This window comes from Myodes glareolus, chromosome 1 (assembly GCF_982192425.1).
Source record: "Myodes glareolus chromosome 1, mMyoGla1.1, whole genome shotgun sequence".
Taxonomy (NCBI): Eukaryota; Metazoa; Chordata; class Mammalia; order Rodentia; family Cricetidae; genus Myodes; species Myodes glareolus.
Window position 1 is genome coordinate 106,408,788 of NC_142026.1, and position 15,353 is coordinate 106,424,140.

Below are 15,353 nucleotides of genomic sequence, written 5' to 3' on the forward strand. Positions count from 1 at the left end.
ACTGAATTTACTCGGGGAGGAAAGGGTTAATCAGATTACACTTCCACAACACTGTTCATCATCAAAAGAAATCAGAACAGTAATTCAAACAGCACAATCCTGGAGGCAGGAACTGATGCAGAGGCCATGAAGGTGAGTTGCTCACTGGTTTGCTCCCCACGCCTTGCTCAGCATGCTTTCTTATAGAACCCAGAACCACCTGACCAGGGATGGCACCACCCATGATGGGCTGGGTTCTACCCATCAATCATGAATTAAGAAAATGGCCTACAGACTTCCCTATAGCCCTGATCATATGGAGGCATTTTCTTCATTGAGGTTCTCCCCTCTCAGATAACTATAGTTTGTGTCAAGTTCAAATAAATCTGGCCAACAGAATATCGAAATTTGAAATAGTAAAATGGACAAAATTTGGGCAAAATAAATTAGGAAAATAAAGACACAAATAAATAATGTAAGATATGTTTATTTGTAACTCAAACATTCAATAAAATTAATTAGACTTTGGTTAGGCATATAGTTATTCAGCTAAAATCATTACTAGCTAATAAATCAAAATAAGGAGGCACAATTGGATAGAAAGAACCAGAAAAATTGTAAAATACTGACTATAATATTTAATTGCATTCTAATATGGAATTAAAATTTCCAACATGTAATGAAATAATTTTTGTCTATGCTTTAAGGGGCATTAACAGTAGCGTTTCAATAAGAAAACGTCCCAAAGCATAACGTAGTTCTGTAGATTCCACAGTCGACTTCCAAACCATAAAGAACCAGCCATCTGCAAAAATTGAAACACATATATTTGAAGATAGTTAAGAAAATATAAGCACTATCAGAATATCAAAATTACATGAGTAAAAATGCACTGTAATTATTTATACAGTTATTCTGTTGCTTTTTTAATAGTGTACTAAGTTAATTCTATTTTTATAATTGCATTCAATTTATCTAAAATTAAAATTATTATAATAATAATTCCTGTTGAGTGAGCTATTAAATATTCAGATCTCATGTGGCTTTGACTCATTTAGGTTTTGGTCATACTTCAAAATCATACCTGTGACTTTATTTAGATAAGGCATAAATTTTACTAAAGTAAGAAATGCCTTTTCCCGTGTTCTGAAGTTCTTGTTTGAAGCTATGTTTTCTCCATCTTTAAGTAGCTTGCGTGGGAAACCCAAAAGAAAGGATTTTGAAGAATTAAAATCTGAGTGGTATATTGTGTTCTCACAAAACTCCATGAAGTTTAGAAAGTCCACGGTGAAGTTTCTTTCAGATACTGAAGAGTACCATGACCTAAAAAACACAATTAAATAGCATGTGTTTAAAAAATAAAATCCTTTCTAAATAAATCTTGAATTCCAAATGTTTTCTTTCCTCCCATGTTCTATTCCTGAGAACTATTACGTAATTTGATGAACAGTACATGAATACAGTTGTTGGGTAAGTCAGAAGAAGACAACTCCCCTGGAGCTGGAGTTGCATGCATGCATGTAACTGGAAATGCTGGGAGCTGAACTCTGATCTTCTGCAAGAGCAGTATGTGCTCTAATCACTGAGCTATCTTCCCAGTTCCTCAAGTTTAGACCCCATGTTTCCTTATTGAATTTTCTGATTCTGGTTGTGAGTACCATGTGATTGCTAGGAATTGAACTCAGGATATCTGAAAAAGTAGTCAGTGCTTTTAACTGCTAAGCCCTTAATCTCTCCAGCCCTTCTGTATTTCTTAAACAATGCAGAGCAACAGTTTCGACAGCATAAAGGAACTGGGTGTGTTATAATCAATCTAGAAATTATGTAAAGCACTCAAAAGAATGCATGTCTAATGTAAATACTACTGATTTTACACAAATTGTTTAAATATCTATTATTTATTTGAAACAGTCTTTTCATGAAGCCCAGCCTGAACTCATGTTCCTCCTGCCTGGGTTTTGTGAATGTTAGTAACAGTTACGTGCCACAAGAGTCAACTGTGTGGATGTGTGTAATTATAGAGTCTAGAACCAATATTCTATGGAATATTGAAATATGGAATGTGGGATAAAAGAAAGTGTGTGTATGTGTATATGTGAGTGTATGTGTGTAATCAGAAATCCAACAACAGAAAATTATTTCATGCTGCATTCATAAGACGTTGCTTATGCTTAGTGAACTACTTTATTTTAAACAGTTCTTTCAGAGAATGTTGTGGACCTTTTTTGGAAAGATATAAATATGTTCAACTGACCTTTCATTTTATTCTTTGCTGGTTTACCAAATGATTAGCAGATTAAATAAATGGAAAATAAACTTCCTAAAACATTCTAGAAAATAGGAGAACTGAATTCTGAGACAAAAATCCTATGTGTTATTGTTTATAGTGCTAGGAAAAAGTGGAGAGAAGGTTGTATAAAAGAAAGCAGTTATCTTACATGTTAGAGAACTTTGGTAATCCAGTATCAATAGCTGCCCGATGGGCCTTCCACATTAGATGGGTTGCTCTATCTTCACTTGTGTTATAAACAGAAACACTGCCAAGAGCTGGCCTCGTGGACTGTAAATACTACAAAATAAACAAGGGGATTTATGAGAATAGAACTCATATAAAACTCAAATCATTTTAATAACTGAGCTCACATATTGGTAAACAGATTACTTTGAAATATTCGTGCAGTTACTTTTAGAGAAATAGATTTTATTATCAAAATAAATTTAAGACTCGAAGGTGTCATTTAATTTTCTTATTTGTTCTATATTCATATTTATGTTAGTTCAGTTGCATAGACAAAATTTGAAAATTACTATATCAATTTTTAAAACTTTATAAATTCAGTCATGCTAAGTTACTGCTAATTATCCATTTAGCAACATTTCAGAAAACCAACCTGAATTCCAGAAAAAAAAAGTATCGTTCTATACATGTAGTTTATCTCCTACACAAATATTAAGCTCAGTATATTTTTCAACTGTAGCTGTAATGGATGTTCTTCTCCATCTTCATATATCCTACTCAGACGAAAAAAGCAGTAATTGCATTGTTTTACCCGATAAAACTCTACGACTGCATCCATAGCTTCTGGGTATGATGCCCTGCATTCCTTTACAGAATAACAGAAGTCAGACTTGTTTTCCCCTCGAGATGCTAGCATTATCTCATGTGGTACATTCAAAAACTTTGATTCTACTGCAGCAAGGAAATTCATAACAATCACAAAGAAGTTAATACCTGCAATGGAGCAGAAGGAAAGTATCTGGAATTACCCACCACCTACTCAAAATAGTGATATAACAAAATAGATAAAACTCTGCCTAAATAGTTTAGCCACTTGCACCACAAACCATTCTGTTGAAACTGTTTACCCTAGGAAACACAAGCTACTAGAAGAGCTCAAGGAACTTTGGTAGAGATAACACACAAATCATGTCTTTCTTTGTGCTAATATTACATAATAATACAACATAATAAGCTATGTTTTTATAATTATTTTATTTCATTGTGAGAGTACTTTTCATGTACACATGTAAGGGCACTGTGTGATTGCCTTGTGCCTATGAAGACTAGAAGGAGGCTCTATATGTCCTGTCATTGGCATTACCAATGGTTATAAGGCACCATGTTGTGCTGGAAATTGAACCTGCAAGAACAACAAAACTATTAATTACTGAGCCATCTCTCCAACCATGTTATGTTGGATTCATTACTATAATTTTATAACATAATTTGGAACCTGGTATTGTACTAATTCTAGCCTGGCTTATTTTAGTTAGCATTGCTTTGTCTATCCAGCGTCATGATTTGAATTGGGATTGCATTGAATCTATGAATTGCTTTTGGTAGGGTGGTCATTTTCACAGTAATAATTCCACCAACCCATGAGCGTGGGAGGTCTTTCCACTTCTCATATCCTCCTCAATTTTTTTCTTCAGAGACTTAAATTTTTCATTGTAGAAGTCATTCACTTCCTTGCTTAGGTTTATCCCTAGACATTTGATTGTTGTTGAGGCTATTGTGAATGAGATATGAATTTTACTTCGAGCTAACTGTAATAGAATTAAAGTAATTTTGTTCATTATAAAACATGACCATTGGTTTGAAATGAGGATTTAGATAACTCACCTTTAGAATTTTACCTTCAATGGGATTTAATTATGAAGGGGCCTCTGATGACCATTGAGTCTCTCAGAATCAGGCTAGTGTCATGCTCTTCTGTCAGGCCCAAAAGTGACTGAGCTAGTTTGAATACAAGTTCATAAGCAACTTTTTTGTCTATTTGTTTCAGCAGAAGAAAGATTTAGCGGAATAATGGGCTAGCAGAAGAAAACTTTAGAAATCAATGTATAATAAAAAAAGGTTTTGGAATAGAAGGATAAAGAAATAAATTGTTCAATTGCTTTCAGCATCTAACTGTGTTGTGGAAATACTAACGCTGTCATCAAAACTGATTTGAAACATGCCTCTGTAGAGTTTTACTGAACCATGTAGTACACTTCCAAGCAGAATAGATAGTAGTTGATAGAAATAGAACCAACAAGATGGAGAATAAGCAGCTCAAATCCTGAGCACTCAAGGAGAAAGAAATTTATCATTTTCAACACTCAAGGCAACAATGGACTGTGTATCTTAATTCAGAATAGGTTACAGTAAGAACTACTTTTATTTTTTTTATTTGATTTGTACCAAAGAAAACTGAAGAGAAACTTGTGCATCTTCTCTAAGGAAATGGTAGTATTCACCTCAGCTAGTCAATCTCACACCATAAAGAAACAAGTATCATGCCCACAGATCAGTAAAGGCACATAGGACAAAGAGAACACTTACCTCCCCAGCCACTCTTGACTGATATATAGCCAGGCGATCCAGCATCGTAAACATATGCTGAGTTACTGGAAGGGTCTGAAAATCTACCTGCAGGGCAAAAAGAGTAGGTAAAAGAGTCCAGCACAAAGGTTCAGGCTTTTAATAGAGACTCATGAGAATGGGCAGAACATTAAAAAAGCAAATGTAGGAAGAAAGGGTCCTTGCTGGTGAAAAGAGGCACATGGCGTTTCATCTGCTTCCAGGGGCTTTGTCAGTTGGAAAGCAGTCTGAGATTCATCTGCAAAAGTCCCTATTGACACCACAAGAATACTCAGAGAATTAACTAACCTGGGCTCATAGGGGCTCACAGAGATGAACCGATAACCAGGGAGTCTGTGTGGGATTGATGTAAGCACTCTGCTTATATGTTACAGTTGTATAATTTGAAGCCTCTTGTGGGACTACTAACAGTGGGAATAAAGGCTGTCTCTGACTCTTTTACTGGCTTTTGGGACCCTATCCCTCTTACTCAGTCACCTTGCCCAGCCTTAATACATGAGGAGTTACTTAGCCATACTGCAACTTGATATGTAATGTTTTGTTGATATTCACGGGAGACCTGTCCTTTCCTAAACTTAAAAAGGGAGGAGGAATGGATTGGGAGTTTGAAACTCTCCGGCTGAGAGAGGAGGGGAAAGGGAAAACTTCTGCCTGGATGAAAAACAAACAAACAAACAAACAAACAAATAAATAAATGTATCTCTTTTTAAAAATCCTTATGCAGAAGCTTACACTTCACACTTACACTAAGAGCCAAGTCATTCTTCCCACAAAGGCTGAGCACTTCATGAAGCAACAGTAATCAACAGTAACGGAATTTCTGCAACAATATGTGACGTTCTAGCATTGTTTCATTCTATGCTTGCTCTGAGTCTATTCACAGTCAATGAAGACAAGTTGGGAAAAAAATATCACGAATGGGGAAGCTACTCAACTTTAGAAAGCTTCAGTGGTAATAAAACTGATTCAAGGATCTTAGAAAAGATGCACTGGATAAAAAAAATAGCTAAAAACACAGGAAAAAAAGAAAATGACTTTTCAGAAACATGGTTTCCAGGTGAAGCCCTGTATCTCTAAATGGTTACCCATTTTTCTTGTTTCAGTATAAAGAGTGGGTGACTCAGCAACTGTCATCTCACTCTCCTTCAAGAACACCGCAGAAAGTATCACATCTTAGATTTTGTTCCTGTTAAAATGAGACAAAATCCAGGCATTTAAGGAAAAGTATATTCTTGTACATTTGTTCTTTGTAAGAAATTTCACTTTGATATTTTAGTGAACTGATGTTTTGTAATATTTTCTGCAATAATCATGATTCTTGAGATAAAAGTATTTGTAGTGCCAATTTCTCCAAGAAGATGGTCAGGCTGGGCCATGGTGTCTGGGGATTGTTGATTTAGAGGGGATATTTCTTCTCCATGCTATGTGCACCTGTAGCTTATGGAACAAGGATTTACAGTAAAGACTGTACTTCCTCTCATACCAGAAAGATATGAAGTGTAAAGACAAGTATGCTATATAATACTACAGAAATCATTAACCCAAAACCATAGTAATTTCTTCACGGGTGGAGAAATGGTTGTAATAGCAGTAACACTTAAACATATTTCAGAACTTAATAATGAAAAAAAAAGTATTGGAAAGCATTAAAATGTACGTACCTGTTTTATATAGCTTTCCATAAGTTAAGGTGAGAGCCCACAGTACGTTGCCTGTATCATTTGCTCCAATATGCACAAAATATTTGTTTGTTTGTGTTATGAGAATCTTATACATCTGTAGTCGATCCACATAATTCCAGATATTAATGATGATTTTGTTATCCTTCACTGGAAATGCTGCTATATCTCCACTAGCTTTATCCCAAAAAGGAGGATAGGTTTTACTTATAGCTCTGAATGACTCTGAATTTGAGGTCAATCCTACTGCAAAAAGACTGGGTAACAAAAAAGCAGGGATTGCAAGAGCAGACCACATCTTCTCTCTGTTCCTTGAGCTAGATTCTTTGAGTGACAGAGAAGCTCATTATATAACAGCAGACACATCACTTAGACACTCTTATCACTTAGAGGATGCCAGATCTCTGAGCAAAGCATCTAGGGAGCCACTGAGTCAAGAAAGAGCATTTGCCAGTGCGGATTTAATAAATGACTAAGGCTTACTGCAGAATGCCCTAGGTAAGTAGTATCATCATGCTATTTACTACAGATAAAGAAGTGGCCCATTATTCCTTATGATGTAAACTATCTGAAGATGGGCAGCTTCTCCAAAGAAACGTCTTAACTATTCGCTTAAAAATAAATATACTCAGTATTTCATAAATGTTATCTCCCAGACGATATTAACCAATAAAAAAGAAAATGAAAATAAAGAAAGCTATTTTGGATTTGACAGAAAGTAAAGATAAAACTATTCTCTATGTCTGTGTTGTTGGCTTGATAATCTACAGGTAAGAAAGGAAGAGAATTGGTGTTTAACTTTGCTTAACTACCAAGGCCAGTTGGACTAAGACTGAACGAGGACGCGATCCAACCAGATTCTCAGAATGTGGCTGGATTCTCTGAATGTGGCTGGCCCGGAGTCTTTCTGAAAAGCCATTGACAATGACACTGGGACTTATTTCCTCTGCATATACTGGATTTTGGGGATCCAGTCTGTCTGGACACTCACCTTCCTGGACCTGGAGGGAGTGGGGGAGGAACTGGAACTTCCCACAGGGCAGGAAACCCTGACTGCTCTTTGGGATGGAGAGGGAGGAGGAGAGGGAGTGGGGGGGAGTGGGAGGGTGTTGGGAAGAGGGGCGGAAATGGAAACTTTTATAATTTAATAAAATTACTTTCAAAAAAAAAATTTGCTTAACCAACTCTTTAAAATTGGTATTTCATGAGAGTTTTAATCATTCTAAGAACTCTCCAAGGGATATACATTAATACTAATATTTTAAATATTATAAGACATAGAAGACAGCAAAAGATATTTAAGTACTATTTCCACAGGCTTATATGTCATGGATATGCCTAAAAGGTAGATATGAAAATGTTATAAGTGAAAGACCATGGTGTATCTGGAGTAATCTTGCACCCATTCTATGTGATAAATGCAAGACTCAATTTTTAAAGTTTTAATTTTATTTCATTACATTGATATATACCTACATGTGTATTTTAAAGTTCTTGTTAAATAAACTATTGTCAAAACATACATACATTCATGTATATAATATTTATATCACAAATAGAATTAACATCCAAACAGTAAAACTGTCCTTCTCTAACATCCCAACAGTAGTTTCTTCATAATAAAATTGTAAACTAAAGCACATATTATGAAATAAATCATTTAATAAAAATCAGCAAAAAACCACAGCAGTGAGACATTTGCCTTTATTTAGTAACTTAAGATTACAAGAATGATTTTCTGTTGTAGGAAGTCACTTATTTGTTTCCAACTGCCCAGACCACAAAATAATCACTCAGAAACCATATTATTTCAACCACTGCTTGGTCAATTGCTTAATTGTATTACTACTTAGCTCTTACATCTAGAATTAACTCATTTCCGTTATTGTATATTTTACCACAAGGTTTGTGACCTACTGGCAAGGTTTCAACTGGCAGCCCACATCTTTCCTCTCTCACAGCTACATGGTGTCTCGTGACTCTGCCTTTTTTCTCCCAGTATTCAGTTTAGTTTTCCCTACCTAGCTCTGTTCTGATCTATCACAGGCAAAGCCAGCTTCTTTATTCATTAACCAAAAAAAAAAAACCCACATATACAGAAGGATTTCCCACACGATTTCCCATTTTATGTTTAAATAAAAAGGAAGGCTTTAACTTTTACATAGTAAAATTACATATAACAAAACAGGAATCAAACAAGAATTACAGTTACAATATTTATATCTACTTCATTTCTTATTTTAACTAAGAAAAAACTATAATTATAACTATTCTTCAAAGACTCCAGAAGGATATAATATTGCCTAGGTAAACAGGAAGTGCAATGTAAGCAACTTCATAAACTCTAGAATTGACAGAGACACCTTGTTGTTTGGACAATCACCGAAAGTTTTTCTGTACTATTGCAGCATCCATCTTCAGCCTGCAGGCCCATGGTATCCGGAATACTTTTCAATGATGCAGAAAATATCAAAGACCGTTCCACCTATATTGGCAGTTTGTCAGTCACTTTCTTCTATGTCCTGCAGAATGTCTGGTTGACTCTTCAAAGAAGCAGGAATTCTGAAGGACTGTCTCACCATCTTTAGGTAACTTCAGAAGTCATTTTTCTGTATATCATGCATGCCCAGTTCATACAGCATACCATCAAGCAGTCTAGAAAAGATCACTTTCTCACCCAAATGGCTAATAAACTCTATAAGGCATCTTTTTGATGCCCATCATTTTGAAGTAGATTGGTGTTTCCAGGGGCATATGTGTCTCATTGTCATAAAATGTCTTAAGTTATTAAAAAATTTCAAATGCCATTTCTGTAGTCTTTGAAATATCTGAAGAATATCGATATCTCCGTATGTCTAGAAAACCCAATTAATGTGACTACAAGCTTGACTATTTTAGATGATTATCTATTAACCTATATTTCTTAATTATACTTTAAATTTTTAAATGAGTTATACAAACACAATACCTTAATCAAGATACACACACATACACACACACACACACACACACACACACACACACACACACACACACATATATATATATATATATATATATATATATATATAATTGACCTTAAATTTGTATCACTAAACCAAGATCTATATCAACGCAAGGTATCCATCTCTGTAGCATATCCCCCTTTAAATGTAAGGAGACATTTATAAACAATCATTTAGGGAATTTGGGTGTAGTTCTATCCAAACTGCTTCTCGCTTTCTTGTTGGGTGAAGTAATTTTGGGGGGGCATTCACAGTGACCTTTTGAGGGGTCCTGGTCTATCAAACCACATTAGTCTGAAAAGTATCCATAGATTCTCATCCTCTGTGGAAACAAAAGAAGAACCTCTTTTCCAAAACAACATATCCTTAGATCCATATTTGGAAGACAAGACAATTTTAATGTATATATATTGGTTACTTAACTCCTTCATAGTAAAAAACATTCAAAGAAAACACAATAATATACATAATCCAGACGCTCCGTGTATATTCTATCTTACATGGCTTGTTTTTCTTACTCTAATTTTTACAAGTTTAATATTTATTTTATTATCTTTACTCCTTTAATCTATGACTTCTGTATTCTTTTATATTGCATTCACTGTTGCTTTACTCTTTTTCTTTTCTCTCCCAAGTATACATATTTCTTTTTTTTAAAACACACTGTGTCTCATATAGAGGTCTTTTATTTCTGAATCTGTCCTAATGTGTATCTGTAATCTTTTTCTGTCCAGTAGTACTTCTTAAAATGCTACGCACGTCTTGAAAAGTTAAGCGTTGGCATGACTCAAACTAATACTTTTTTGACTTTTGGCTCCACCCAGTCTAACATGGTGGAGCTATGCTTACTACCTCTGCAAGCCATACACACCACCCCAGTTCCAAGTATGCAGCAGGTCTATGTTGAGGCATTAAGCACTTTGTAATATGCTTTCTTACAAACCCCATTTAAATGATTCTTGGCTGGACCTCCCGAAAGAGTCAGAGTTGTTTGTGCTGGAGAACTATGATGCCACCGTTTTGAAACCTCGTGGCTTTTCTTTTCCTGCTACTGCTGAATTAGGAAGACCTCTCTTAACAGAGCTGCAACAAGCAGAGCCCATACAAAAAATTTTAAAAAAATGCAACTTAAACTTTGGTTTTTAAGTGTCTAGAATGCTGTTTACTTCAAAAATACAAGCAAAGCTATTCTAGAATGTAATGGAATTTAAAAAGACTTGGAATAAACAAGTATTAATTTTAAAAAACAACAAAATTAAAGAGCTCATATTTCCCACTTGTATAAACTCATTGTAAAACTGGGTATCATTTTCTCTTGCTTGTAATCCATCTGACATTCAACACTTTTGTTCACTGTGTTAAATTTTGGGATAGAATCCATTTTAAATAATTAATCACAACTCTACTGTCAGATATGGAGTAAAAAAATAAGCGACTATGGATATCAGGAAGCAAGCTTGTTTACTCTTGCTTTATAGTCTAGAGTACAGATACAACATCCAAAGTCACTTTTTGCAGTGCCATTTATAGTCCATCTTAAAGGAATGGAGTAATTTTAGGTACATTCAAAGCATTTTTAAGTTTTGTGTGTCTCTTCACTTACTCAGTAATTCATATAGCACAAGGACAATGCTGTGTAAATGGGGTAATAGAGTGGGATTCTAGAGCAAAACAGAGTGGAATTCATTATTATCATTTCTGGAGGTGCAGTTAGTCCCTGGAAAGAAAGAAAGGGAGAGAAAGGGAGGAAAAGAGAGAGAGAGAGAGAGAGAGAGAGAGAGAGAGAGAGAGAGAGAGAGAGAGAGATTGATTTAGGAAAGAAAAGAAAAGGAAAGGAAAGGAAAGGAAAGGAAAGGAAAGGAAAGGAAAGGAAAGGAAAGGAAAGGAAAGGAAAGGAAAGGAAAGGAAAGGAAAGGAAAGGAAAGGAAAGGAAAGGAAAGGAAAGGGGGAAAAAATTAGTTACTTTGCCCGACAAGGAAGAGAACATGAATACTGGGACCAGAAAGTTTTGAAACAGATTATACCCCTCTCTGTTCAAGTATTTGTGTACAATTTTTCCAGAGGAAAAAACACCCACTCATCCTCTCTCTCTCTCTCTCTCTCTCTCTCTCTCTCTCTCTCTCTCTCTCTCTCTCTGTCTCCCTCCCTCCCTCTCCTTCCCTCCCTCCCTCCCTCCCCCCTCCTCCCCCTCCAAAGAAGCTGATCTTAACATCTGTCCATCTCCTATTTAGACACAATTCACAGTCTCGATAATTGTGCACTCCTAACAAAAAGATCCAGATGGAACACCTCACGATAAATAAGAAATTTCTTCCCCCACAGTGTGAACTAGAAAGCAGTTATGGTGATATTCCTATGTAATCTCAGGATGAGAACACTGGATGCTGGAAGACCTCTTGTTCCAGGGAAGCCAAAGAAACACAGATATTGAAACCAGTGCAAACTACAAAGTGACAAGCTGTCACAAACAAAACAAAACCCACAGATACAAAAATAGAGACAAGGAGAGTGTGAGAAAGAAGTGAGAAAGATTGTGGGAAGGAAGGAAGGAGGACGGGAGAGGAGAGATAGAAGAGGGATATAAGTAAGGACAGATACATACAGGCAGAGTTCTACAATACTTTGAACATTAACTAGTATATACTAGTCTGTGATGGGAAATCTTTGCCAACCAATTAACTTTAAGAGATAGGACAAAGTTAGGCTGTGGCTTTCAGAGACCCTGAGCAAAATGGCACATGGCCCAGGTATCCTCTCTGTGTGTGCTTCCCTTGCAGCACAGCTGAGTTTGAGCTTCTCATTCCTGTTTCATGAGTTTTATCCTTACAATAAATAAAAATATAATTGTTTTACCTTTTAACTAGCCTGGTTATTTCCAGAATCAAGCTAACTTCTACAGTTGGTCCCCAACATGGGGGGTGGGTCTCCAGCTGCTCATTTGGGTATAGAATTCCCTCGCAGTGGCTCCGAGTAGCTGCTAGATGCAGTGCTTCATTTCTTCTCATTAAACGCCTCAGAGCCAATCCAAGTCATCAGGCACCTGGACCACTTGCGACTGTGCTGCTGACTTCTGGGTCTATTTTTTCTGTCACTCGCAGAAGCCCAGGTGGGATGCAGGATTCTCTGGTTGCCTCCTTCAGCAAACCCTACTGGTGTGCGCCACCACCCACAATGTGACAACTATACAATTAGTAAGTAAATCATATAGAGTTGGGGCAGAGTTCTGCACTTGCCTTTACAGAAAAATACACATCTGCAAAAACTCAAGAGACCCTGGAGGTTTGGACACTGACAGAAGGAAAAATAACTATCCAGTAAGTATCATCAAGAAAAAGGAATATTATTTATGAGGACAGGTGGTCAAAGCATATATATATATATATATATATATATATATATATATATATGAATATATGATATATAGAGCTGAATTTGGAGTTGGACAATGGCTCTGTACTTCTCTAAGTCCAACCATGTTGTTAAAAGAAGCATTCAGAATTTCTGTCTCATGTCAGGAGTCATCAGGTATAGGACAGAGGGAAGACTTTAGGAAAAATTTTTTTTTTCTCCTTGCCTATTTTGTCTATATCATATTCTTCATTGAATGTATGTCTATATGAATAATGTTTAAGTTTTCCACGATGAACAATGGAGTTTCCTACAGATCCTTTTCCTTCAGTAATCTTTGAAGCTTCCAGGAAGAAGATGGGGCCCCACAGCAACAACTTCACCTGGTTGGGAAGACATTGTGATGCTGATAGTGTTACTACAAGACCAATTTTTGGGTACCAGTTGCTGAAATGGTGCAACTTCTCATAACATTTTGACCAGAACTCCAAATAAGAACTTGGGGAAAGCCCTATCAACTTCTCAGAAATTGTTTGTAGCAATACTAGACAGTAATCTTGAAACTTAACCATCACCTTACTTTTACCGGATCCCATAAAAAGAACGTCACCCCCATGACAGCTGGAAGCAATTCTAGAAGATGACGTCCCCTCTCCCAACAAATTTGTCCTCAGGGTTATGAACACCTTTAGGGGTTGTTGATTATTGCTTGTATAATGTAGAGGGTTGGGGTAAAAACTATATAGGCCTAAAGAAGGGGAAAAATCAAATGGGATAATAGATAATTTAGTATGAACTTATTCACACTATTAATAATAGTGGGTAATAGAGTGAATACTTGTGAGCTATTATTTATGGAAAATTTAAATTGGTATAGTTTTTTGTATAGTGATACAAGTTCAAATTATATTTGTTATTTTTGTTTACAATATTTGTACACCTATGCAAAGTTATTCTGTCAGATTGTACACATGCAGGTTTCTACCTATGTTTAGGGTATTTTGTATATTGTTACAACTTTAGGATATAATTTTGTATTGCATTATATATTACTCTTACCTCTGGTCAAGATACTTATATGTTGTTTACATTTTGAGGTCCTTGTCCTCATTTGCTGCAAATTTGTTTACAGATTATATAATGATCTGACATGAAAATTTGGTCTTTAAGTTATACAGGTGTTAAATATTATAGGTCAATAGTTGTTCGTGTTTGTTATACATATAGTCATGTTAATTAGATTCTTTAGATAACTAGAGATTGTATTCTGCCTAGACAGATAATCTTTAACCATTTCACGGATTTGTAGAACATGGCATTTAAATAATTTAGGGTTCTGTTGACATGAGACATGATTATTCCTGATAGTACCAATCTATTCCTGAAAGAGTTTTGAGCACCAAAGACACTCCACTCAGAGTTTGTTTTCTTCTTGACAAAATTGGCCTTTGGGCAAGCAATTGCCCATGCCTCAACCATTGACAAAGTATATGGTATCTGGAGTGGATAAACGGGACACAAGAAAAAGGACTGCCAAACCTTGCCAAGACAGGATGAGACGGTTCTAAAAAATTTTCTGCCTCTGAAAATGGTCTGTCAGTTACACTAGATATTAGCCAAAGTTGGTTGCTTCAAAATTGCAAATGAGGCTTTGGGTGATTGCTCAGGTAGCCAATTGTCTCCATCATATACTGTTTCATTTGGAAGCTGCTTGGTTATACTTTCTGCCTGCTCAAGTAATATTATCTCCCTTTTCAGCCCTTAGATGGGGTTAAAGATCAGATAGTTGTAGTTACCATTCTCTTATGGTTTAGCCAAGCCTATTTCTGATGCAAGACTTAGACACTTTGGAATAAAATGTCTATTAAAACATTTATCATGTGTTCATTGGTTAATATTGTTTATGTTGGTTGTAATTTTATACTTGATATCTGTTCCTGTTGTATATAGTTTTGTATTTTGTTTAGATTGCTCTTATTTAGACAAAAAAGGGGAGGTGATGAAGAATCTTTGCCAACCAATTATCTTTAAGAGGAGGGACCAAGTTAGGGTGGGGCTTTCGGGGACCCAGAGAAAAACAGCACACAGCCCAGGTGCCCTTTCTCTGTGTGATTCCATCACAGCACAGCTGAGCTTTGACTTCTCATTCCTGTTTCATGAGTTTTCCTTTTATAATAAATAAAAATATAATTGTTTTACTTTTAGCTATCCTGGTTTTTTCCTGAATCAAACTAACTTGTACAAGCCTGAATCTTTTCATGAACATTATTTAATATTTGTAACAGTAGTAAACAATAGGCAAAATTGTCCTTATTGTTGAGCACAAAAAACTTTGAAGTCATGTATCATGTACAAGTTAATTACACCTAACAAGTAGCTAAAACAGATATAAACTTGAAACTTTCTATCTTCCATGCTTACCGTCTATACAGGATAGTCTGAGAAATGCCAAAGAAATACTGTATTATATTGCAGGAG

General features: G+C 35.8%; 1 protein-coding gene across 1 annotated transcript; it reads right to left on the reverse strand.

Annotated features, from left to right (window-relative positions):
- Positions 1-655: 655 nt before the first annotated feature.
- On the reverse strand, positions 656-6,820 carry LOC125394601 (protein LEG1 homolog). The gene is made up of 6 exons (XM_048425517.3): positions 6,505-6,820; positions 4,805-4,891; positions 3,030-3,211; positions 2,418-2,548; positions 1,064-1,302; positions 656-784 (listed from the first exon to the last, which is right to left on the reverse strand). The coding sequence occupies exons 1-6, from the start codon at positions 6,818-6,820 to the stop codon at positions 675-677; spliced, it is 1,065 nt and encodes a 354-aa protein (XP_048281474.3). The 3' UTR covers positions 656-674.
- Positions 6,821-15,353: the final 8,533 nt, after the last annotated feature.

Excerpts from the sequence above, each read along its gene's own strand:
- LOC125394601 (XM_048425517.3), bottom strand. The coding sequence starts at position 6,820 with ATGTGGTCTGCTCTTGCAATCCCTGCTTTTTTGTTACCCAGTCTTTTT. Across the intron at positions 4,892-6,504 it reads TGGAAAGCTATATAAAACAG|GTAGATTTTCAGACCCTTCC; the intron begins GTACGTACATTT and ends TTTGCCCTGCAG. Across the intron at positions 3,212-4,804 it reads AGTCAAGAGTGGCTGGGGAG|GTATTAACTTCTTTGTGATT; the intron begins GTAAGTGTTCTC and ends GCTCCATTGCAG.